Source organism: Echinops telfairi, unplaced genomic scaffold, assembly GCF_000313985.2.
Source record: "Echinops telfairi isolate 266 unplaced genomic scaffold, ASM31398v2 ScPeMD7_7469;HRSCAF=8507_1, whole genome shotgun sequence".
NCBI lineage: Eukaryota > Metazoa > Chordata > Mammalia > Afrosoricida > Tenrecidae > Echinops > Echinops telfairi.
Window position 1 is genome coordinate 147,274,971 of NW_022111373.1, and position 25,160 is coordinate 147,300,130.

Sequence of the window (25,160 nt, forward strand, 5' to 3'; positions counted from 1 at the left end):
TGTGTACCTGTGCATGTACATGTGTGCACATGATTATATGTGTTTGTGTGCAAATGTGCACACATGGTACATGCGCATGTGTGCATATGTGAGCACATGCCCAGGTGTGTTCCATTCTGGGGGATTTTTCATGGACTCCCTTGGAGGCCCTGCAAGCAGGTGCGAGATCGAATGACCAGTAAGTGAAATAAAGCAGTATGTCTCATCGCCGGCCCAATCATCAGCGCAAGTCCTGATGGACTGGCTGTGTCAGTGCCTACAAAATTGTGTCTATGCCTCACAAAGCTGTCGGTAAAATCATAGCTGTATTTTTAATAGTCTGCTAGAGCTAAAACTTCAAATACTCTCATTATCTTAACTGCACGGGGCTTTTACTGTCCTCTGAACCATGTCTGAATTTAATTAACCAATCAAGGTCAAAAATGTTTAAATCACAGCGACTGAGAAAGTCAAGGTCAGATAAGCAGTTGAGATATGGGCCTTGGCAGCACTGACCGTTGCAGGTGGTAAATTTAACTGAAATTAAACTTGAGGCCCTCCGACCTGGATGGACCGTCTTCAGGGTCAACAGGCACCAGTGCATGCTCATTTTTTTCAGCAGAAGTCAATTATTCCTAAGTCCTTCCACCACTGCGCCTTGGTCCAGATGGATAAAGAATTTCTTACAAAGAAGGAAAAAGAAGTGGTGTTGTTGCAGGTGGGAATGGATAAAAGTAAAGAGGGGGGTGAGGAGCCCTGGTGGAGCAGCTGTTAGGCGCTCACCTGCCAAAGGAAAGGCTGGAAGCGCAGCCTTCCCAGTGCTCTGTTTCCCTAAGTTTACAGCCTAGAAAACTCAATGGACAGCTCTCGGTCACTAGGGGTGTCTGTGAGCCAGAATCTACTTGATGACTTACAAGAACACAGCAAGACCCCTCCCAAAGGCGTTCTGAATGTGCGTGGACAAGAGGCCCACTCACAAGAGAATTCAATGTCTCATGAGCACTGAATAGATAGAAGGCCCGGCGCAAGAGGCTGAGGGAGGAGGAGCTCCGGAGAGCAGCGTCCCACGGAGCCAGCATCCAAAGCCACGGCCCTGGCTGCAGCTCGGACTCCTGGAGATCCTGAAGGACAGGGTAGCACGCCTGCCTCCTCTCCTCAGGGTTTCTGAAGCTGTCAATCTTCACTGGAACAGAGAGCCTCATCTTCATCCTACGGAGGGGCTGTGGACTTGAACTGCTGACCTTGTGATTAGCACCCCAATGAGTAATCCGTTAGGCCACCTGGGCCACTTTCCTGTGACACAAAGAACTCCTTTAATGGGCCACCGCTCAGTGTGATCATAGATCGCTTCGATCTGCACTGGAAAAGCAAAAGAACGATCACATGGCTCATTTTATTTTAATCGTCACTTGGCTGTGGTGATCGGGAATGAGCCCCACCCCCAGCCCCGTGTCTCTGAGGAGTGCCCATCGTGGGAAATGGCCACGCGCAGGCTGACGGCTGGGCTGCATTCTCCAGACACTGTTTACTCTGGTCCTGAGTTTGCTACGGTCTACTCTGGTCCTACTCCATTTGCTAAGAGACAGATGCAGCTCAGTTTGACCATGTCAATCCTGCCTTCTGCATGCATGAACTCCGACACTGGACACCATCCTGTTCTGTGGGCGGGGCACTGTGTGCTCCTGTTGTTGTCAGGCTCCCTGGTCACTTCTGACTCCATAGCAACCCCACGTCTAATGGAGGGAATCACCGCCTGGCCCGTGCTGTTCTCACACCTTTTGTTCTGTTTGCTGCAGCCACAGGGTCAATCCATCTCTTTCAGCGTCTTCTTCTCTTTAATTGAGTCTTCTCCTTTACCCAGCGCAATGAGCTTTTCCAGGGCCTGGTCTCTTCTGATAAAATACCAAAGCTACTGAGTAGAATCCCACAAAGAGACAGTGACCCAAGCAGTGGTGGGATTCGGATCATGTCACCCCCGGTTTGCTGCCCTACTGACCATTTTAAGTAGACAATATGTATATACTGAAAGGTAATTTGTTAGGTTATGCAGTTAATACTTAAATAAGAGCAATAAAAGAGGTACGCAAGACTAGATTATAAGAGTTTTAAAATATTAATGAAAACTATTAAATAAAACCTGACCAAAAATGGGATTTATTCAAGATAGTCCCACATTGCTTAATTGGTATCTTCACTTGCAATGTTCTTCCCTTATTTCAAGCATAGTTCTACCTAACTTTCTATACCTATGGACAGAATGAACATTACTGCAAGTGCTGAGAATACACGCTTGCACAGATGAATGTTAAAAAAAAAAGAGTAAGCATTGTAACTTTGTGACTTCCACATTGGGCAGCTGCCCAGCTCCCACCTTAGAGAGAACCTTGATTACAAGTGTCATTTTAACACCCAGCTTGCCGAACTCAAAATATTAGGTGTCGGTTCTGCCAAACTGGTGCAAACCAACTGAATCCCCCCCCACTGGAGCCCTGTTCTCAGAGAGGTTTGCTGTGGGGAGTGTCTGGCCAGTCAGCACTGGCTCCCTGCAACCACACTTGCAGTGGAAGGAAATGCTTTGTCCCATCTCTCGGGAGGCTGGTATGCTCAGGCCTCCTGTTGGGCCACCTTGTGTTTGAAGTGCCTTCTGACCTAGGGGACTCACCTTACAGCACCGTATGGGACCCGTATTCTGTTAGGATCCACAGAATTTTCATGGGCTAAGTTTGGCAACTCGATCACCAAGTGTGGATCTTCCTAGTCTGTCTTAGTCTAGAACTCTCTGAAGATCTATCCACCTTAAGAAACTCTCGTGGTATCCGAAATACCAATGACACAGCTCCCAGCATCACAAGCTTCCACGGCAGGTCAAGTTGGAGGATGGGTGGTGGTCCAAGGACTTTGAAAAACAAAACAAAAAACGCACTGCCTTCAAGTCAATTCTGACTCACAGCAACCTTATCAAAAGCCCGATCTTCCTCCCTGGGAGCGGCTGGCGTGTTCAAACTGCTGACCTTGTGCTTACTAGCCCAACGTGTAACCAGTCTGCCTCCAGGCTTCCTACTAAGAAGGTAGACGAGGCCTGCCAGCAGGAACTCTAGCAACGAGAGCTACGGGCGCGGGGAGATACCATCGTGCAGATCAGAGAAGTGTGTACTACCAAAAAGAAATAGCGGAGATTGAAAACATACCCACATAGATAATGGAGTGAACCAGGGCAAAGGGGAGTAACGGTGCAGAGAGAACGAGTCACTGGGCCTGGATGCTTGGGAATCACAGAAAAGAGGGACAGCAAGGCCGATCGGCACAGCAGAGTCCGTAAAGGGGTAGTCAACCTTCTGCTTTCATGAGTTGTGACGGGGGTAATCAGGCTTGTGAGCAGCTATCTAAAGTGCAAACACTAGTCCCTTCCAGTCTGGAGCAAAGAAGAGTGAGGGAGTGTAAAGACTCATGGAACCAATTTGGATAATAGACCAATGGACAACGGTACTAATGAGCCACAGGGGCAGCGTTAGTCTGCACCACCACAAGAGCTGGGTACTTCCTGGCCAGCCACTTAACTGCTCTCAGGGGGGCCAACATAGAGGTTCCCAGATAGAGTGGGAGAAAAATGTTAAAGAAAACTCAAAATCATCAACGAGACTAGGCTTACTGGTCCGCTAGAGACTGGTGGGATCCCCATAGGTCCCTGAATCACCCTGCCTACAGGTCTGATATTGAACTAACCCTGTAGCTCCATCTTCAGGTGAATCATAAGGGGAACAGACCATAATATTGAGGAGATACAAACTCCTTAAAGCAGGGGTGGGGAACATCTGGCCCTTAGGCTGTTGGCCAAAGCAAACTCACTGCCATTGAGTCGATGGGGTCTCTATAGGACAGGGTAGAACTGCCCCTGTGGGTTTCTGAGCCTATGCCTTTTTATACAAGTATGAGCTTCATCTTTCATCCACAGAGCAGCTGGTGGTTTGGAGCGACTAACCTTGTAGTTAAGAGCCCAACTGGTACCCTCTGCACCATCTGGGCTCCTGGGGGGCATATGCAGCCTGCACAATCATCCATTCCAGCTACCATCACATGCCTCGCCAAAGAGAAGCTGTTTCCCCCATCGCATTGTTGTTGCTCGGTTCTGTCCAGGCAGTGCTGGCTCCCAGCAGCCCCACGTGCTAGAGAACGAATCACTGTCTGGCCCGGCGCCATCATACTGCAGCTGAGTCCATGAAATGTTTGTCTAAATAGATCAGACTCATTTCTCTGTTCATAATTTCGTATGGCCCTCCAGCGATGTTATAAACATCCAAATGACCTTGGCAGAAAAAGAAAACATTCCCCACTCTTGCCTTAGAAGAATCAATCATTTAGATCAGCGGTTCTCAACCTGTGGGTTGTGACCCCTTCGGGGTTCAAATGACCCTTTCACAGGGATTGACTGATCCATAACAGTAGCAAAATTACAGTTATGAAGTAGCAACTAAAAGAATCATGGGGAGGAGACTAGCCAGTTAGGGTGTAGTGTAGCAACGTTGAAACACACAACTTTCCTCTAGTTCTCTAATGCTTCCCCCCCCCTCCCCCCACTATCATGATCCCAATTCTACCTTACAAATCCGGCTAGACCAGAGCAGAGCATGTACATTGGTACAGATAGGAACTGGAAACACAGGGAATCCAGGACAGATAACCCCCTTAGGACCAATATTGATAGTAGCAATACCAGGAGTGTAAGGGGAAGGTAAGGAGAGAAAGGGGGAACTGATCACAATGATCTACATATAACCCCCTTCCAGGGGAACAGACAACATAAAAGTGGGTGAAGGGAGACATCAGTGTAAGATATGAAAAAATTATAATGATGTGTAAACTACCAAGGATTCTTGAGTGGGTGGTGAGGGAGGGGAAAAACGAGGACCTGATATCAAGGGGTCAAGTCAAAAGAAAATGTTTGAGAATGATGATGGCAACAAATGTACAAATGTGCTTGACACAATGGATGTCTGTATGGATTGTGATAAGAGTTGTACGATCCCCCAGTAAAATGATTTTAAAAAGAAAAGAAGCAAAAAAAAATAATAATAATAATGTTATGATTGGAGTCCCCACAGCATGAGGACTGCATTAAAGAGTCGGGGCCTTCGGAAGGCTGAGAGCCACTGCTCTAGGCGAGAGCAGCAGCATTTCCGAAGGACTGAGTTCTGAGGACAGCAAGTAGGAGGAGAGAAGGCGGAAGGGAGATGGGCTAAGGGATGTCATCCTGCGAGGGCCGCAGTCAGTGGCAAGAGACAAAGTGTGTATGAATTGTCGGTGGAGCAAACTGGGAGTTGGCAGGTAAGGAAACTGCCAAACATCGAAGGCCTTGTGAATGACAGAGCTTAGACTCGGCCTGAGGTCCACACACCTGGACGGCTCTGCCCCACACTGGTAACTGACCGTCAGCTCCTGATTCCTTCCTGAGTGCTGGGCCATCTCAGCTCCCTAACTCTCCTGCTGCTCATCCGGGTTCTGCGCTTCTCGGTCGCGTCCCTAGTGATAAACGGTGCCACCTGGCATCCCTCTGATATCCAACTATGATCCTTAACCGACGTCCCCCAAACAGCCTGAAATCATGAATTGCTGCCGTTGGTAGGTGCTGCCGCATTGGTCCTATCTCATAGCAACCTCACGTACAAAGAAACAAAATGCTGCCTGCACTGACGTCACGCCACGCCCACATCCATTGGGCCCACTGCTGTAGCTCCTGTATCTCTCCATTGTGTCCAAGGCCCATTACTCGTGGAGCGCCTGGCGTGTTTGGTTTTCCGTTCTTCCGGCACGCAACTCCAATGCCTCAAAAACCACCCTCACTGCCATCAAGTCCCTCCGACGCAGCCATCCTGCGGGACAGAGCAGAACGTCCTGTGGGTGCCCAAGGCTGGCATTTGTTTTCATAGAAGTTTTCACAGACATTTTTCTTGTCATGTAATTTACCAATGATGCAATTCGACAGCTCAGTCCTATTGGGAAACGTTGTGTAATCACCCCACAGTCCGTTTTAGAACATTTCTTCATTCGTGTCCTCATCGTTCTTAGCTCACAGTTCTTCCATTAGTGAGTCACTTCCGCGAGGAAGCCTTGATTAGCTCAAAGGAACGATTAATCCAGCGACTGTCTCTTAGATATCCTGGATTTCATATAAAAACACAATTTTATGAAAGTAGAAAGTCTCATCTTTCTCCCAAGAAAGGGCTGGTGGCTTCCAACTGCCTGCCTTGTGGTTAGCGACCCAACTCCTAACCCACTGCATCACCAGACCACCTGGGAATATGGTGTTGTTGTTGTTACGTGCGCTCACTTCGTTTCCAATGCACAGCAGTTTTGTGTGCAGCAGAGCCAAACACTGCCTGCTCTGGCTCAGCTCTCATAGTTGTCCCGATGCCTGAGAGCATGGAGACAACCGCTGGGTCAATCCATCTCTTCCAAGGTCTTGCTCTTTTATCTCTGCTTCACCATTTTACCAAGCATATTGTCCTTCTCCAGAGACTGGTGTCTGGGCATTCTAGGAAGGGCTGTGGAAGACATTGTGATAGCTGGAAGGTTCTTTATTGGTTCCCCAAAGATGAATGGAGAACCAGTTAAGGGCCAGTGAATGCACAGGGCCTGGGTTGTAAGACCACGGAAGCCCAAGCTCTGATAATCCAGTGGAGAAGACAGAGAGAGAGCAAGCACACGCATCAGTAAAACATACAAAACCCACCACAGGACAGGTGCATGGTTTGAAGAACAGGATTTCTTTGCCTCAGACTTTTGAAGGAAAGCTTTTATTATATTATATTATTATATATATTATATTACAGTATCAGAAGCTTTCTCTCTCTCTCTCTCTCTTTCTTTTTCTGCTCTACTCTAGGGGCTTCCTTCTTGTGTCTGGCAGCCCTAGGCCTTCCTGGGCTTGTAGACAGTCATTCACTAAGGGTCTACCCCATGTATGGGGTATCTCCCTGTCTGTGCTACCCTTTTATAATAGAGCTCTGAGAGAGGGTGACGGAGCCCTGGAGACACTATGGGTTGAGCATTAAGCCTCAGGGTCAGCTGTTCAAACCTGTCAACCCTCAGAAGAACGATGAGAGTACCTATCCCCTTAAAGAGTTCCAGTTTCAGAAACCCAAAGGAGCAGCTCTCTGTCCTACAGGGCTGCTATGAGTCACAATCAACTTGACAATGGGTGGGTGAGAAGGTATCAGGGCTGAGACACAACCTACTCCAGGGTGACATCATTAACACACACAAAAAAATGTATTTTCCAACAGGGTGGTATTCCTAGGGTAGGATTCCCAATGAAACCAAGCCCACTGCCATTGAATATATTCTGACTCATAGCAACCCTATCTAGGATTTCCGAGACTGGAAATCTTTATGGGAAAAGATATCACATCTTTCTCCCACGAAGAGGCTGCTGTGTTTGTACTTCCAGCCTTACTGTGTACAGCCCAATGCCTAACCCCAAGCACCCCCAGGCTCCTTAAGTAAAGGGTTACCTAAAACATCAAACTCACTCCCAGCAAGTGGATCTGATGCATAATGACCCTCTAGGGTGGAGTACAACTGCCTGGTAAATCTTTATGGATAAACAGCTTTGTCTTTCTTCCATGGCGTGGTTGGTGGTTTCAAACCTTATAACCTTGCAGTTATCAGCCTAATCCATAACCCATTATGCCACCAGGTTTCCTTAGGTAAAGGGTGAATGCTTCAAACTATTTTAATGGGGGAATTATTTAATCCATAATATGATGTGATAACCACTTTGGAGAAAGTGCTATGATGCATGCAGGCAAAAAGAATCTGGCATATGTAACTTGACTAGTAATTATACAATCTAAAACTTGGTTGGCAAATACCAACCTTATCTTTAAAATATGTTCTATTCATTCACCCATGACTTTATCAGTCTTAATATAAAATATGATCCCTGTGTGGTACTTCTGCGCTGACATTCTAGAATCCATTGCACTGCAATATGCAGGTCAGTGTCATGCTCTCCAGTAAAAGTGGGTCCACAGAGAGTGGTGCTGAGCTTTAGATGGGCAGCTACCTGTGAGAGTGCATCCAAAGGGACCAATCCTAACTTCGAACCCACAGTCCCACAGTCTACACATCAGAGTGGATCCAAAGTGCTAGATCCAAACTTCTAACCCGCAGTACAAGAGCCTACCTGTTAGAGAACATCCCAGATGCTAACTGCTAATCCACAGTACCAAAGCCTACCTATTAGAGTGCATCCCAGATGCCAGATCCTAACTCTTAACCCACAGTACCAGAGCCTACCTCGTAGAGTGCATCCCTGGAGAAGGACAGCATGCTGGTAAGGTAGAGGGGCCGTGAAAAAGGAAAGGGGCTTGATGAGATGGACTGACACAATGGCTACAACAATGGACTCAAGCGTGGGAACCAGGTGATGGAGAATCTACCCAATGTACTTTTCTCCAATGATGCTGCCACATAGCCAAGTTTGACAGTCAGTATTAGAAAAAAGAAATGAAGGACCACTGGTTAACAATAATTTTTTTAAAGTTTGATGGAGCTACTTTGACTTACTTTGAGCAACCTAGACCCCAGATATGTGACATGGTGAGTTTGAATTACTTAGAAAAGTAATTGTGGTACCAGTTTTATCCGGGGTCAGTTGTTGGAACACACGATGTCTTCTTCACACTCTGGTCAGCGGCCAGCCAGGGAGGAGGCTTGGTGTTTTATTTACATCACTGTCTCCCGGGCGGCCTCAGCTCCATGATTGCAGCTTAAAATCCTGTGCACGGCCCTGACACATCGCTCCTGCCATCTGGTCACCCTGGCTATGATGAATGACTGTTAATAGAACTTCAGAGGATGGGCGGAGGTGAAAATGACGAACTCCACATCACCCTTGGTACCGATCAGGAGTTTTGCAGAAATTGGAAAAATGTTTGCATGCCTTGGATACACTCTTCAGTTCTGCCTGGATTTCTCTGTTGTCTGGGTCCTGCCGGGCTCTGGCGTCAGTGTGTCAGGGGTCTGATCTTGGGTCTTCAGCCAACATACCTTCTCTCTCTAATTCTGTCTTCCTCTTCATTGTAATATGACTTCTCCATGGGGTTGCACTAATGTTGGATGATATAGGTAACATGCTTGACCTTGTTGCTATAGAGTAGTGAGAACTGGGAAATGTTCATTCTTATGTTTAGTAGCATTACATAACCTGCCCCACATACGCAGCGTGGAACTCTGGTGGCATAGCGATTTCCCGTGAGTTGGGCTGTTCACTGCAAGGTCCGTTTCGAAACTACCAGCCGCTCCTCGGGAGGAGACAGGGCTTTCTACTCCCATAAAGTGTATGTCTCTGAAAACCACAGGGGGCAGTTATACCCTGTCCTGTAGACCCACTAGGAGTCGGGATGGACTCAGTGGCAGTGAGTTGAGTTGAGTTCAATTAAGGTTAAGCAGTTGGCGACTAACTGAGCGATCAGGGTCTGAATCTCCCAGCTGCTCTGAGGAGGACATTGTAGCACTCACTTCTGTTAAGGTGACAATTTTGCCGACACTATGCAGTGGTTCTCAACCTTCCTAATGCCATGGCCCTTTAATACAGTTCCTCATGTTTTGGTGACCCCCCAACCATAAAATTATTTTTGTTGCTACTTCATAACTTTAATTTTGCTACTGCTATGAATTGAGTGACCCCTGTGAAAGGGTTGCTTGACCCCCAAAAGGGGTCACGACCCACAGGTTGAGAGCCACTGCAATAGACCAATCCTACTTTGTCCTTTTAGGTCACTATGGGTCCAAATTGACTCAATGGCAGTGGGATTTTTTTCTTCTCTTTCTATTGGTTTGTTAGGGTTTATAATCAAGGAGTTGGTATCCTTTGTGCAGATGTTATAGCACTCAGCTACCAATTGAAAGTCAGTTGATTTAAATTCACACTGAGGAACCTCAGCAAAAAGGCTTGACCGCCTGCATCCCAAAGATCAACCTTGAAGACACTTGGGAAGTGATTCTTCTCTGACATCCGTGGGGTTGTCCTGAGTGTGAGTCAGCTCCATAGCAACTGTTTCCAAGCCAAGTGTGCAAGTGGGAATTCATGCCTTCACCCCCAGCAACAGGCCCAGTTCCTCCTGTCCCATTCTTCTGCTCACCACGGGGACCTTGGCCGCAGAACGTCAGCCAGTCCAGGAGCAAACAGTCTCGTCTTTTCCAGATTCTTCCCTCTCCTGTTCTTCCCCTTTCCGTCCTTTCTCATCCCCTCAGGACCGAGCTATTGGTGAGACAGTGCAGGGGGTGGAAATCAGGCATTCACGGGCAACAGTGGTTCCTTGGTGTGCTGAGTTCATTCCAACAGAGAGAAACGTTTACCAAACCAAGCTCTCTGCCACTGAGTTAAGTCTGATTCATAGCGACCCTTTAGTATAGGGTAGAACTGTCCCTGTGGGTTTCTGAGACGTAACTCTCTACAGGACTGTAACTCTTTACAGGAGTAGAAAGCTGCTGCTGGTTTCAAACTCCCAACCTTGTAGCTAGCAACCCAGCGTGCAATCACTATGCCACCAAGACTCCTAGTGCAACCCTGCAGAACTGAGTAGAACTGCCTTTTATGGTTTCCAGCTATCATCTTTATGGGAGCAGACTGCCAAACCTTTCTCCCGCAAATCTGCTGAGGGGGTTGCACTGCGGACCTTAGGTTCATGGTCAAGGGCTTAAGCACTGGCACCACCAGGATTCCTTGAATAATGGTTATCAGACAATATCCAATCTGCCCTTTAAGGAAGTTCCAGGGGCTAGCGGGAGCTCCCAAGCACCACAGACTCTCCTCCCAGGGCCTGGTGTCCTGCTTTGTGCTGTGTGCTCTACTGGGGTAGTTGAAGAAGACCCGGAAAGTTTCTCAGAAGGTCAATGCAGTACGAAGTCAAGGAGAAGACTCACTGGTGGGGGAGGTGGCAACTCAGGGTCCATGTGATTCACATCCACGACAGAACCTCTGGTTTTCCCAAGTGATAGCCAGAGGCTGCTAATGGCCACCACAAAATTTGAACACTGAATTGGCACTGTCATTTATCACTGGACTGCTATCCAAGAAGTGTGGTTGTTTGAAGCCAGTAGCCACTGGAAAGGATCATAAAGATTATAGCTTTGGAAACCCTATGGGACAGTTCTACTTCGCTCTGCAAGGTTGTCAGAAGTTGGAATTGACTTGATGGCGAGGGGTTTGGGTGGATTTATACTCGGGTTGGTCCGAGGTTCCTATAGCCACAACAGCTTCTGATGTACCAATATTCTAGGCCACGGCTGGAGCGCCAAAGTGGTAGGGTTTTCACTCAGTACAAGCAGCTGCAATGGCATGCGACCCCCATCTTGAAGCCCAACCATGGCAGCGCATTGTACTTCCATGGAGTGGCTCGCTCCAAAATCAGCATAGGGGTGTAGTTGAAACCTATCCCTCTGTAGCTGCCCCCACCCCTGCAGGCACAGACCAGGGAGCAGTAGTGCCAGGAAGGGGTATGGGCAGAATGCCCACCCTGCACACTAGGAACCTCAGCGTCACCATTGTTGTTAATCTCTATTGAGTCAAGTAGGCCCTGGTGCCTCCTGTGTGCAGAGTAGAGCTGTACTCCACAAGGTTTTCAAAGGTGTGACTTTTCCAAGCAAAGCTCTAGACTTGTCTTCCAAGAGCCTCTGAGTGAGCTAGAACTGCCAACCTTCTAGCTAATCGTTGACTGTTCACCCATTTGCACCACCCAGGGCCACTGTGCACACCTGAACACTCTCTGCTTTGAGGCTGGTGTAATGTTTCCTTTTGACCTGAATAGCCCTGGCAAATTAAAAATCTGGGAAGGTGTGTGTCAGGGTTGTGTCCTATAACCATACTTATTCCACATTTATTCTGAGAAAATCATCAGAGACGCTGGCTTATATGAAGAAGAATGTGGTGCCAGGATTGGAAGCAAGCTTATTCACAACCTGTGGTATGCAGAGGACACAACCCGCTTGTTCAAAGGGAGGAAAACTTGAAGCACTTGCTGGTCAGCATTAAGGGCTGTAGCCTTCGATATGGATTGCTGAGGAAATCCAAAATCCTCAACATAAAGAAAACCCAAATCCTCCCAACTGGCTCAATAGATAACATTATGATAAACGGAGAAAAGATTGAAATTGTCAAGGATTTCATCTTGCTTGGATCCCCAGTCAAGGCTCATGGAAGCAGGAGCCAAAAGATCAAACAACACATTGCCTCGGGTAAATCTGCCGCACAGGACCTCTTTAAGAATGCTGAAAAGAGAAGGTGTTACTTTGAGGACTGAGATGTGCTGAACTCAATCCATTGTATTTTCAAGTGCCTCATAGACATGAGACAGTTGGATATTGAATACGGAAGACTGAAGAACAATCGAGGTATTTGGAAAGTACCATGCATGGCCCAAAGAACAAAGAAGTCTGTCTTGGAAGACGTACAGTCAGAATGTTTCTAAGAGGCAAGGATGGTGAAGCTCTGTCTCATGGACTTTGGGCATGTTCTCAGGAGAGACCAGTCCCTGGAGAAAGACATCATGCTCGGCAGAGCAGAGGGTCAGTGACCAAGAGGAAGGCCTTCAGTGAGATGGATTGACACAGTAGCTGCGACAATGGACTCGTGCAGAAGACCACTCGTGAGGGTGGTGCAGGACCAGGCAGTGGTTTGTTTGTTTTCTGGTGCGTTGGGTCAGCTCCGGATCATAACTATCTGTGGATAATTTATGGCTAACTCAATAAGTATTGCTACAGAAATACTTAAATAAAATGATCAAAATGTGAAGTTATTTCTTTTCACCACATCCTCTATCTAGGTCTTTATACTTCTGAAGGTGCTGTTTCCAGCTCTCTAACCCGTGCAAGCCAGGGACCGGCAACGTGTGCCTTTCCCCATGCTCTCAGTTTGGGGAACAGAAAGATGCCTGCAGGGTCAAGATCAGAGAGTTTCCAATATATTCTTACAGGATGGCCCTTGTTACCATCAAAGACTGAGCAGGTGCATTGCCATAATTAAATTTTCCACAGTGCAACCTTTTGGGCCTTTTCTCCAAAACGCTGCTGTTTTTAATTCTCTTAAAATGTATTCGTGGGCTGCCACCGTGGCCCCGAGGGGAGAGGAGGATGTCTGCAGCTTGGCCGAGCAGGTAAAGATGGCCACCCAGTCATGCCCCAGTGCACCAACCGGTTCCGGTTGCAAGTCAATCCTGTCCCTGTGGTTACATATTTATTAGCAGAAAACTTTTAAATGCAAGACCCTCAGAGAAAGCATCACCTTCTCCAGAAAGCAAGCATGAGGCCAACAGAAGAGGAACAGAGAGCTTCAGGCAGGAGGACAGGTTCTGCGGTAAATAAGGGTTTAGGACGCAGAAAGACGTCTGGAAGTCACAGCCACTCGGATCGCCCCAGATGAGGAAGAGGAAGACCTCAAAGTGCAGCCGCCAGGAAACACCAGGAAGAAAGGGAAGCACAGGAGGAGGAAACGTTAACCTCGCTGCAGGAAAGGCTGTCGTCTTTCAGTTGCCTCAGCAGAAGTAAATAGGAAAATTACCCATCAAAGACTTACTCTCAGATCATTCTTTGCACAATCTGTTGAAGCTTCCTTCAGGATGACATCACCAAAATTCAAACACTTACGGACTCTCAGGAGCATTCCGAATGCATCAATACGGGCCATTGATTGTTTTTTCCTCTATTGATCCCTTGTGCCACATATTGGAAACAAAATTCTAGACTCGAACTGTTCTGGAATTTCCTTGTTTACTAAGGAGCATTGTCTGTGTTTTGTGTTTGTATTTACTTTTTTGAAAAAATGGTGAATGGATGTTAAAGGTAAGGGGCTCAGGGTGGGATTGGAGGGACGAAAAATAAATAAAATACTTGTAATTTTCCAACTAAACAAGCAACAATAAAAAAAATGTATTCATGGTCAGCTCCTGTGAGTGCCCTGGTTCCTTGCAAAGATCATATCAAGATCCCCCTCTCCTCCCAACACACACACACACACACACTGCTGTCCTTAAAAAGAGTGGTGATACTGAGAGAGTGGAGGGAAAGTGGGGTAGAAAAGGGGAACCGATCTGCATATAACTTCCTCCCAGGGGGACAAACAACAGAAAAGTGGGTGAAGGGCGACATCAGACTGTGTAAGATATGATAAAATAATAATAATTTATAAATTATCAAGGATTCATGAGGGGGAGGGAGGGGGAAGATGAGGAGCTGATACCAGGGACTCAAGTAGAAAGCAAATGTTTTGAGAATGATGAGGGCAACAAATGTACAAATGTGCCTGACACAGTGGCTGTATGAATGGATTTTGATAAGAGTTGTATGAGCCCCCAATAAAATGATTGGGAAAAAAAACTGATTGCCATACCTTCCGATCTGACCTCCCAGCCTGACATTGAACTGTCTCAGCGGTTCTCCTCAGAAGCTACTCTCTTGATTCTGGACCACGCTGGAAGGCACCCTAACGAGACCATTGCAAGGACGTTCCTCAGAGAACTTGTTGCAGAGATACGTTTAGACACGTTTTGTGCATGTATAAGCTGGGACCAACACATGTTTCTTAGCCTCGCTCAGGCAGGAGAGCCTTCACAAGGGGCACGTGGCGGCCATCTGAGCTGTCCTTCCGTTTGACAGGCTCTCTCCTCTCTTGTGTAGCTTCGGCATGGTCCACGATGGGGAAGGGAACGTGTGCAAGAAGTCTGAGGGCAACATCATGTCGCCTACGCTGGCCGGGCGCAATGGCGTCTTCTCCTGGTCGCCATGCAGTCGCCAGTATCTGCGCAAATTTCTCAGGTAAGGGGTCCCAGGGGCAGTCGCTCTGCTCTCCCTGGCTCAATTCCTGGGGGCCTGGTCATGCTGACAGCACAGCCCTCCACCCACTCAAGTGTGAAATCCAAAGGCCACTCCTGTTTCAAGGTGGCTGCTAGAAGCTTCCAGAGAGTATCAAGGCCTTCTGACCAAATCCAAGCTGCTTGACCGTTAGACTCAAAGAAGTCAATGGGACATTTATTTGTACCTTTGTCATCAACATCAGTTTTTCCCCCAATTGTCATTTCTTTAAAAACACAGCCTCATCCACTCACCTGGGAAATGAAATGTGTAGACATCTGTGTAAACCCACTGCTTTCCAGTTGATTCAGACTCAAAATGTTACTCTAGGTCAGTGTCGAACTGCTGAGAATGTACAGCTTTAGGAAGCAGACTGCCTCATCCTTCGGCCATTGAGTGCCTGTTGGGTTTGAACCACCAACCTTTCAGTTAGCAGCTGATGCGTAATGACATCTGTGGACCTGTGCTAATGTAGAGCCCACTTTTTTTTTCTTCCCAAAATGCATTTGTTAGTTGATGGAAAACTTGACTGGAAGCTTCCAGATTCTAAAATACTAGCATTTGAATATTTTTAGAAAAGTGTATTTTACAATGAAATCATTTCATGCATGGAACATTGGGGGGAAAGGGTTGGCCCCTGAAGAGGAAAGAATCCGTATATTTTAAATATATAAGAAAAAAATGAAGGCCTTTCCTCACCCTTCCGACCTGGACCTGACCTCACGTCCATGGCTCAACTTTCAGGCAAACGAAAGGCCAATAAGGGACGAGTCACTGTTGTCCTTAGTGGCAGGAGCCGGCTCCGACTCAGAGGCCTCCTCTGCACCACAGGACAAACCACGGCACGGTCCTGTGCCATCCTCACTATTGTTGTTACCTTTGAGCCCATGTTGCAGCCACTGTGCCAAGTAATCTCCTTAAGGGTCTTCTTCTCTCTCACCGCCCCTCTACTTTTCCAAGCACGGCGTCCTTCTCCAGGGACTGGTCTCTCCTGATAGCAGGTGAAAAGTTTGGGAGCAAGAACACCAGGGCAATGGGCACTCTTTGGAATAGTCAGCGCCTTGAGATCCCAAGACTCGATGTATTCAAGGACAAAAAGGGAAATACAGGCAGTGAAATAAATGGTGCTCCATTGTGGGGCTTGACATCAATTAGATGAAGCAAAAGGTGTATGAGTTGTTGACTGGAAACGGATTCGGTCTGTAAACCTCGCCCGATTCACAGTAAAAAGTTATCACAAAGAAAGAAGGACATCTCCCTAGATCAGTTAGTCCAGCAGGCGATCCCCCCCAAATCAGAGTGGCTTTGAGTTTAACTGCTGACACATCTTAAACCAGAGCTCGGTTTCTGACCTATCTCACGTTTACCATGGCACAGTGGAGGCTCTACTCCGTGCAGTCATTCAGGGACCTAGGGACCTGTCCCCCACGGTCTTCCCTGTGCTGGCACCCAGTCCTCCCTTGTGGTCAGCTGACCCTGGGGAAACAGAGTGAGCACCAGCCGGGTAGTGTTCCTGGAGGGAGTCTCTGTGAGCAGTTCCCAAGGGTGCAGGGGCATGCTGTCTGCCCGTGATCTGGAGGAAAAGACAAGAGGCCCATTGGGGAGGAGAAGGGTGACTGTGCCACCTCCCTACACCCAAGTCATGTCACAGGTGAAGTGGTGGAGCTCCGAGTGGATGGGGGAGTGGGGGCCAACCAGCTAGAGGCAAAACTCAGAGCAGAACCCACATGACCACTGTCCTCTGATCCAAGGACAATACGTTCAGCCACAGAGGAAAGCAGCAGGCACGTCACACGATGGTTCTTATGAGCTGAGGGGTAAATCCTGACTCGCTGTGACGCTGGGCACCAGAACAGGACTGTCCCACAGGGTTTCCAAGGACAGGATCAGGTCACTACCTTTTTCTCCCTGGAAGCGGGTCTTGGCTTAGAACTGCTGACCTTCTTGTTAGTAACCAAATGTTTTAACCACGATGCCACCAGGACGCTTTCACTACCTGGTCTGTGACAGAGGGTGCTTAGTTTAGGAAGCAGCTGATCTATCCCTGAAGCGGACTAAACAAGGAAAGCCCACACCGATGGAGTGTTTAAGGAGGCTTCAAAGAAGTTGTGGGGAATATGTTATGACGTTTTCATTCCATATTTCCACGGACATCTCTGTGCTCCCTCATATGAATGCACCCACATGCCTGGGCACAAGAGTGAATAGGTTGGGCTGGAACTGCGTTGATTCTTCAACATTCTCCCTTGTTCCTTGGTGCCCAGATGGCTGCATCTGGCACAGACTATGAGCTGGCATTCTTGTTGCTCCTGCAATATGACTAGCAAGACGCGTCAATGCCTACTTTTCTCATTTGGGGACAAACTGCAGCAGCCATGGAGATGATTCTGGCACTTGATGACCCCAGGTGTGTTAGAGTAGAGCTGACCCCAGTGGAAGTAGGCTGCCAGGCCTTGCTGATTACTTGTTCTTGTTGTCAGGGGCCATTGAGTCTGCTCTGACCCACAGCGACCCCGTGCACAGCAGAATGAGACACTGCCCTGTCCAGCACCAGCCTCACCCTTGTGCCTCATCCATGGTGTCCATCCATCTCATCGAGGGCCTCCCTCTTCCCATGCCCCTCTACTTTACCAAGCAGGATGCCCTTCTCTGGGGACTGGTCTCTCCTGACAACATGTGCAAAGACTGTGAGATGAAGTCTTGCCATCCTGGCCTCTAAGGAGCCGCCCGGCCTTACTTCCTCTGCAAAGGATTCAAACCTCCATCCTTTCGGATGGTTAGCAGCCAGGCATGATAACCATTTGCACCACCCAAGGATGCTATCTGCTGTATGTTCAAGTACCTTTTTTTATTACTCTCTAGGGAAAACTATAAAGGAGCCCTGGTGGCACTGTGGATTAGCTGTTGGGTTGCTAACCACAAAGTCCAGGGTCCAAAGGCACCAGCCACCCTGTGGGGCAAAGATGAGGCTGTCTGCTCCCTTCAGGAATTACAGCCTCAGAAACCCTGTCTCAAGTCGCTGTGAGTTGGAATCAACTTGATGGCACCAGCTACCATGCAGATGTATGTAGATGATCTATACAAATGATGTCATTTGAGAGCATTTATAAGTATTAACATGAGAAAGAAATCAGTGGCTGAGAGAATCTCAGTGAGTAATGGATGCACACCTGCACGCCCCCCACCCCCCACCCCGCCAGTCCTCCCTGACCCTTCTCTTCCACACACACAAGAACAAAGAGCTTGCCCTTCTCCCCTCTTGCATGACATGATTCTGACCAGCGAAAACGTGCCCGCCATGGAGATGCAGCCCCATGGTTCTTGAGTTTGGTGGGCTGAGCCGTCCATGGGGAAACATTCATACTGACAGCTCCCCCCGCCTCCCCAAGAAGGTTCCAGGTTAGCAGGACAGTGAGCTTCCTTCCACGTCTCAGCAACTTACATGCTCTGTTCCTGTGGGCAAAACTGAGAGTGAGCTATTCCGCCCATGAGACGAAGACGAGGTACAGGATCCCTGCTGTATGTGTAGCCACCCATCCGTGTGCAACTGGCCTCTGGCTGGTTTCGAGGTGTGTTCCCACATAGGATTCGTCTTTTGTTGCTAATGGTTATCTTTACTTCCAGTCGAAAAATTAAACGCTGGCACCATTCGAACCGTACAGTTTCGAGAACCTAGTTGGAGCAGGATTCTACTGGCGTGGTTTGTCAGCTTCTTTTCCCATTTGAAGTCCCGGCGTGGGACGGATGATGCACACACTCAGCAGCTAGAACTAAGATAAAAAGGCTGGACGTGAGCTTCCCAGAGGCAGCTCGCCAGCAAAGCCTGGGGACCAGCTGCTGAAAGACAGCCAGTGAAAGCGCTCGGCAGCATCTTCCTACCCAGGCGGTCACCCACCGACTTCCAAACACCAGCTCATTCCCATGGGGCCATGCCGACTCCTTGCGAGTCCAGAGTCAGAGATCTTACCGCCCAAAGGACCATGTCTTTTCCCCCTGTTTTCGGCTCCCAGAATGAATGAGCCTTTGGTGGGCAAGATCTGGTAGCTCTGTTAGGGGTTAGGGGAAGATCCTGGACAGGATGGATGGACACAGGGGTTGCAACCGGGGACTCCTCGCAGGGACAATTGTGAGGAGCGTGCAGGGGCAGGCAGGGTGTGGTCTCTTGTGCATAGGGTCCCTGTGAGCTACAGCCAACTTGTTGGAACTTCACAACAACCACACATGACAAGGTGATGCCCCTGGGGGTTTTAGAGACTGTAACTCTTTACAGGAGTGGAAGGCCTCATCTCTCTCCCACAGATAGTGAAGAGCATGGTTCTTAAGAATCTAGAATGGTAATCCCCTTTCCTTCGATGACAATGGGGCCACTGCAGGCCCCCTGGAGGCATGCTCGCTAGTTGTGTGTTAATCGTTGGTCATCAAACCCTTCTGTATTAATTCCAGAGTGAAACTTTATTTCCACGGATTTTACTCATCTTCTTGGCTTTGTGTCCCTCAGAAATAGAATATCTATTCGATACTATAAACCAGCATGCAAGGAATCATACAAAATCCCTATTGCACACAGACATTATGTTAAAAGACTCTATGTCTCTTGTTTCTGTTCTTCGAAAGACAATGCCAATAGGACCGTACAGCCAGCAGTGAGACATCGAGGTGTACAGTAATGAGTGAATATGTGACTGGTTTCTATTTAGAAATAAACTCCCCAAGAGAGTCTTTCCTTGTCAAAGTCATGATCCGAGTTCATTTGGTTGGGAAGACGTCAGCCGCATTTTTCATTGGTACCAGGAAGCCCAAGCTCCCTGACAGGTTGGCTGGCTGCCTGATTGCTCCGTGACCAGGGCACTGTGATGTTCCCACAGTGACAGCGGTTGGACAGGATCCCGCAATGAGCACAGCTGAGTGACCCGCATTGAAGATGAGGCTGTTCTCTTTCATGAGTGGGCTGGCGTTTGGCACATAGAAAAAAACACATATGCAAGAGACTCATTTGGGCTGAAGCTGTCTGAGCGGCTTGTCTCCTTCTTCCTGACCTTGTGAAAGACAGATGTTTAACCAGAGGAGATTCCCCCACAGGGTCCATAAAGCTGTGTCATTTCCCAACCACAGACAGATCTCGTCACTGCGACTCATGTCTGTGTCTGGGAGGCCGGGGTAAATTCTAGATGAGTGTTTAAAATGGCATGGCAACGAGGGCTCATCATTAATTTCCTATTTTAAAAACCGGAATCCCGACCACTGGTCAGTGAATGTGTTGACTCTCTAATCATGTGAATCTACATTAAACATAACCAAAAATCCCTTTGCTGGCCAGTCAATTCTGACTCACGATGACCCCGCCGGTCAGAGAGCAGGGAGTTCGTGGCTGTGATCTTTATGAATGCAAATCCTCAGCTTTTCTTCCGAAATGTCACTAGGGAGGGTGGGTGGTGTCACACTGCTAACCTTCAGATGAGCCTTCAAGAGCAAACCATTTGCACAACCAAGAGACCTTCAGTTTACATCTCACTACCTACTGCCTTCAACTGCCTTCAAGTTGATTCTGACTCATAGCAACCCTGTAGGACAGAGTAGAACTGCCCTGTAGAGTGTCGGAGGCTCTAAGTCTTTAAGGAAGAAGAGTGTCCCTTGATATAAGGAGGGGGAGATTCCCGTTCAAGAACATCGGACCTTGTCTCTCACTGCCATTCTAACTCATAGCAAGACACAGTGGAGCTGTCCCTCTGGGTTTTCTGAAACTATAACTCTTTGCAGGAGTAGAAAGCCTCATCTCTCTCCTGCAGCCTGGCTTGTGCTTTTGAACTGATGACCTCAAGGTTAGTAGCCCAACGTGTAAGTCACTATGCCACCAGGGCTCCGCTGGAAGAGACCAGTTCTTGGAAAGGGGTGACAGGCTGGATGAAGTACAGGGTTTGCAACAAGGAGGAGGAGCCTCAAGGAGACAGATTAACGCAAGACAGTGGTTGCAACAATGGGCTCAAACACAGCACAGGACCAGGCAGGGTTGTTCTGTGGTACAGATGGGTGTTGGATGCGAGCTGATGGGATGTCAGCCCCATCCACACAACAAGGACTCCTTTCTACTTTACTCCTTCTCTCACACCCGTAGAAGCATCTGCTAGATGCCACGGAGAACACCGGAGTTCAAAGCAGAAGTCTCCTTTGCATTAAGTTTTAAGGTTGAGTAATCAACAAATTGCACAGACACAAATTAAAAGAAAAAAAATCCTGAACCAATGAAGAAGTTTGAGGATCTGGAGCCCTACTGGTGTAATGGGTTATAAGTTGGACTATTAACCACAGGTCAGCTGTTCGAAACCACTAGTTTCTCTGGAGGATAAAGATAAGACTTTCTTCTCCCGTAAGGATTTACAGACTTAGAAATGTAAATAAGCAGTAGCTTCACTACAATTTAGAATTAACTAGATGACGACGAATGAGTTTGAGTGTGAATCAACCAACGTAATTGATTTCCTAGTTTTCTGCCCACAGGAGAGGAATATGGTTGCCAACCCCAGCTAAATCTTAGAGAGGTCATCTATCTAAACAACAGAAGTTCCTTGAGATTCATCAGAAGGAGGTGTGGAGCGTTCCAACATTGCTGACTCATCTGGAGTTAAAGCAATCCTTTTTGTTGGTATCAATAATATGTTTAATCATTGCTTTCTACTTAGAAACATGGTCCTCTAGATAAGCTGTCTAGTAAGCATCTGCAGTGAACCAGGCACTGCTCTTAACACTTAACTGAATCATCTGATTGAATCTACCCCTCGCAGTTTGCTTGCTAACACTTTCGGAGCTCCTTGCATGCATGCAGCTTCACCCCATCTGGAGGCCCAGGCAGCACCGTCCTGCATCGTTGCTGAGCATGGAAGTTAACTGAGAGGATGTGCTGAGATGCACTCTGGTGGCATTTTGCTGATGTGCTGTGCTGCTTTCTGAAATGAAGGCTCATGGGCTTCGAGGCAGTAGTGTCTGGGTGTTTCTTAGAGGCTTGAGAGGCAGTGCCAGGCCCAGTCAAGGTGGATAACTACCTAGGGCATAGTTTCAGGCATGGAAGACCAAAACTGCCAATTATTTATTGTGATCATAGCTTAATTGGCTTATGAAATCTGTAGAGTGATTTAGCTGTTATCTGCAGACATAAAAATTATGAAGCAGTTGCTTGAAAAGAACGAAGGAGAAAATACATGCCGCAGAAAATCCCTGGTAGGAAACAGGACTCTCTGTTTATGGGGGAGGGACCCTTAATTGTTCTTAAACCACCTACTAGTGAGTTGTAGAGGCCCCCTGAGAGCTGTTAGCACGAACTGCCAGAACAAGTAAATCTGTCTTGGAAGAAGCACAGCCAGAATGATCCTTGGAAAGGAGATGCTGAGACTCCATCTCGCCTTCTTCAGATGTCTCATCAGAAGGCTGTAGTCCTTGGAGAAGGGCTTCCGCGTCGAGGGGGGACCCTGGAGGAGTTGGATTGACGGGTTGGCTGCATCAGTAGACTGAAGCATAAGAGTGATGATGTGGATGGGGTGGGGCAGGGCAGCGTGCCCTTCTGTTGGACACAGGGCTGCTCGGAGTGGGACCGAACGAAAAACACCCCAACAGTACGACAGTGTTTATGTAACCACCAGCTTCAGGTCAGTAGCCGTAACCCACTCCGTCACACCTGGACAGAAGGGCTGGTGACATACTTCTGTACATATTACCGCCTAGAAAAGCCCATGGCGTCGTTCTACGACGAATCCCAGTCGACTCAGTGACAGCAGGCTGAGTGCTGTCTGGGCAGTGGGCTGTCCCAGAGTTCATCTCCTGCCTGACTTGTGAGTCAAGCCAGACATTGGCCTGAGTGTTGTTAACCAGCCCCGGTGATGCTGTGGGTTAGGAGTTGGGCTTCTGACAGCAAGATTGGTAGTTCAAGCCCACCAGTCACTCTGGAAGTTGAGGATGTCTGTAAAGGTTTAGAGTGTTGAAAACCCAGATGCTTTTCTGGTTGATAGAGCGTTGTTGCTGAACAATGTTGCATGAGAAACCTCTAGAAGCCAGGAGCCAGCTTCCTGCAGCTAGCAAGGAAGGAAGGGAGGGAGGGGGAAAAGCAACATTCCATCTTTGAAATAGATTGGCTTTGTTTTGACTAGTACGATGCCCGCTTCCATCTTTTGATTGTCCCCGGCCAGCAGCGTGCGTTCCAGGTGTGTGTAATCGGAGCCGCACGCGTGGAACATCTGGCCGTCATTACGCATCTCCGCTTCTCTCGTGGTAAGTCGGAGAGCTCTAAGGAAGCACAGAGATCCTTCCTGGAAGAGGTCAAAACGTGGACCTAAGGAAGGTGACTGCTTCTCAGGACAGTGCACAAGGACACGAGGGCCGCGGCGCCGCACGCCCTTGCGGACGCTGTGGGCCCTCACTAGCCGCCCTTGCCCCTGTGTTTCAGCACCGCGCAGGCTGTCTGCCTGGCCGACCAGCCCAGGGCCGGGAAGGAGTACAAGTATCCAGAGAAGCTGCCCGGAGAGCTCTACGACGCGAACACGCAGTGCAAGTGGCAGTTTGGGGAGAAAGCCAAACTCTGCCTGCTGGATTTTAAGAAGGCAAGTGGTCCTTGGCAATGGCCCCGTGAAACATGATTCATAAAACCGTTTTCTCCAGTGTAACTGACACCGGTGCATTCCTCATCTATTGGGTGCCTACCAAGTGTCAGGTCCTGTGTGTCGGCTCGTCCTGGATAACAGGAAACACATGTTGCCCTGGCAAAGGCCGGGCCACGGTTGCTGTGTGGGTATCCGTTTCATTGGCGCACTGACGCAGCCTGATAAATGGGACGCTTCTCTCAGCTTCCTCGCATGGCAGCTTAGCATAACTGGTGCTCGCTAGCCTTTGGTAAATTCATAAGCGTGTTGTGATGTTGCATTTTGTTCAAATCAGGTTCAGAAAATCAATCGTGTTCCCCCTCCATGCTCTCCCCACCCCCTCCAGCCATATGACCATAATTTAGGCTAAGCCTGCAGCCTGTCAAAGGCTTCTCATGATTGAATCCCTCAAATAACTTCTTGAGAGGGTGGAGTAAGTCCCCGGGTGTCAAATGTCTGACTTCATGACAACTGCTAATTGCCCTGCGATGTTAGGTGAACCTGCCTTCCTTTGAAACAGCTGGGCCAACTTTACGTCAAAGCAACGTCTTCGCAGCCACCTTCCCTTGCTGCGTTTACAGCTTTTACATCCCTGAAGAGAGCCCATGCCCTTGCTGGCACCCGAATCGGGCTACAGGACAACTGCTTGCGTGCACCTGGTCTGACTTCCCCGCAAAATCAACGTGAAACCACGTGGTAGAACCGAGCAACGGGTCTCACTTGTGACCTGGGTCAGCCTGTCATTTCTCACAGGGGCACCAGCCACTCGTGAGGCCTGGGGTTCCCCAGCAGCTTAGTGCCTAACCCAGACACGTCCCCTGCTGCCAGACCGGGGAAGCCGAGAATTAGGGACTTGCTCTGGCTGAACCACAAAAGACAGTGATTCATAAATTAAATAAGAGCAACCCTGCTCCGGGTTTCATTGATGCTGGTATGGCATGAAGTCAAGAGGCAACAAGAGAAAAAGAAGAACAGCATATGGTCCTCCCGAGACCTCGGAAGGTTTCACAGTGCAGTGGGAGTCTCACAACCTCTGTCTGACGTGCTCATCTCCTTTCTTCCCAGCCCAAGTGGAGCAGACCAAGTAGGGTCCTGTGCCAGCACTGGATTCTTCTCAGCTGATAATTGCAGTGTGGAGCAAGACCAGAAATCAGGGAGCCTCCACTCAGATCCTTCATGTACTCTTTCCCGAGGACAGATGCTGTGGAGTCACCCAGACGTTTCTTTGAATGTTATTCGTCTACTAGGAGAAAGAATCGCTGAACCGATACATTGGAATTGTGGCGCTGAAAAAGAGTATTGAAAGTGCTGAGGGCTGCCCGAAGAAACCGAACATCTGACTTGGAAGGACGGGCAGAGTGCTCTTTAGAGGCGAGGATGGCGAGACTCCGTCTCACATACTTTGGGCATGTGGTCAGGAGTGACCAGTCCCTGGAGAAGGGCATCATGCTTGGTAAAGTAGAAGGGCAACAAGAAGAGGAAGGCCCTCAACAAGACAGAGTGACCCCGTGGCTGCAGCAGTGGGTTCAGACTTGTGAGGGCAGTGCACACCATGCTTCCTTCTGTCGCACTATGGCTCAGAACCTACTCCACAGCACCTAACAGCGACAGGGCAAAGGGGCATAAAGTGCATGTTGGCGTTTCAGACATGCAGTTGCTGGGTGACACAGGTGCACATTATATCACTGTGTTAGTCTGGGTACGTTAGAG

The 25,160-nt window shown here is 48.4% G+C and overlaps 1 protein-coding gene and 1 pseudogene across 1 annotated transcript in view; both read left to right on the plus strand.

Moving 5' to 3' along the window:
* The window catches only part of ADAMTS16 (ADAM metallopeptidase with thrombospondin type 1 motif 16), a 212,872-nt gene that overhangs the window by 68,640 nt on the left and 119,072 nt on the right, over positions 1-25,160 (plus strand). The window contains exons 9-10 of the mRNA XM_004698400.2: positions 14,653-14,790; positions 23,258-23,411. Coding sequence (XP_004698457.2) covers positions 14,653-14,790; positions 23,258-23,411 — 292 coding nt within the window. The remainder of the gene's footprint in view (positions 1-14,652; positions 14,791-23,257; positions 23,412-25,160) is intronic.
* On the plus strand, positions 13,068-13,685 carry LOC115873723 (annotated as a pseudogene).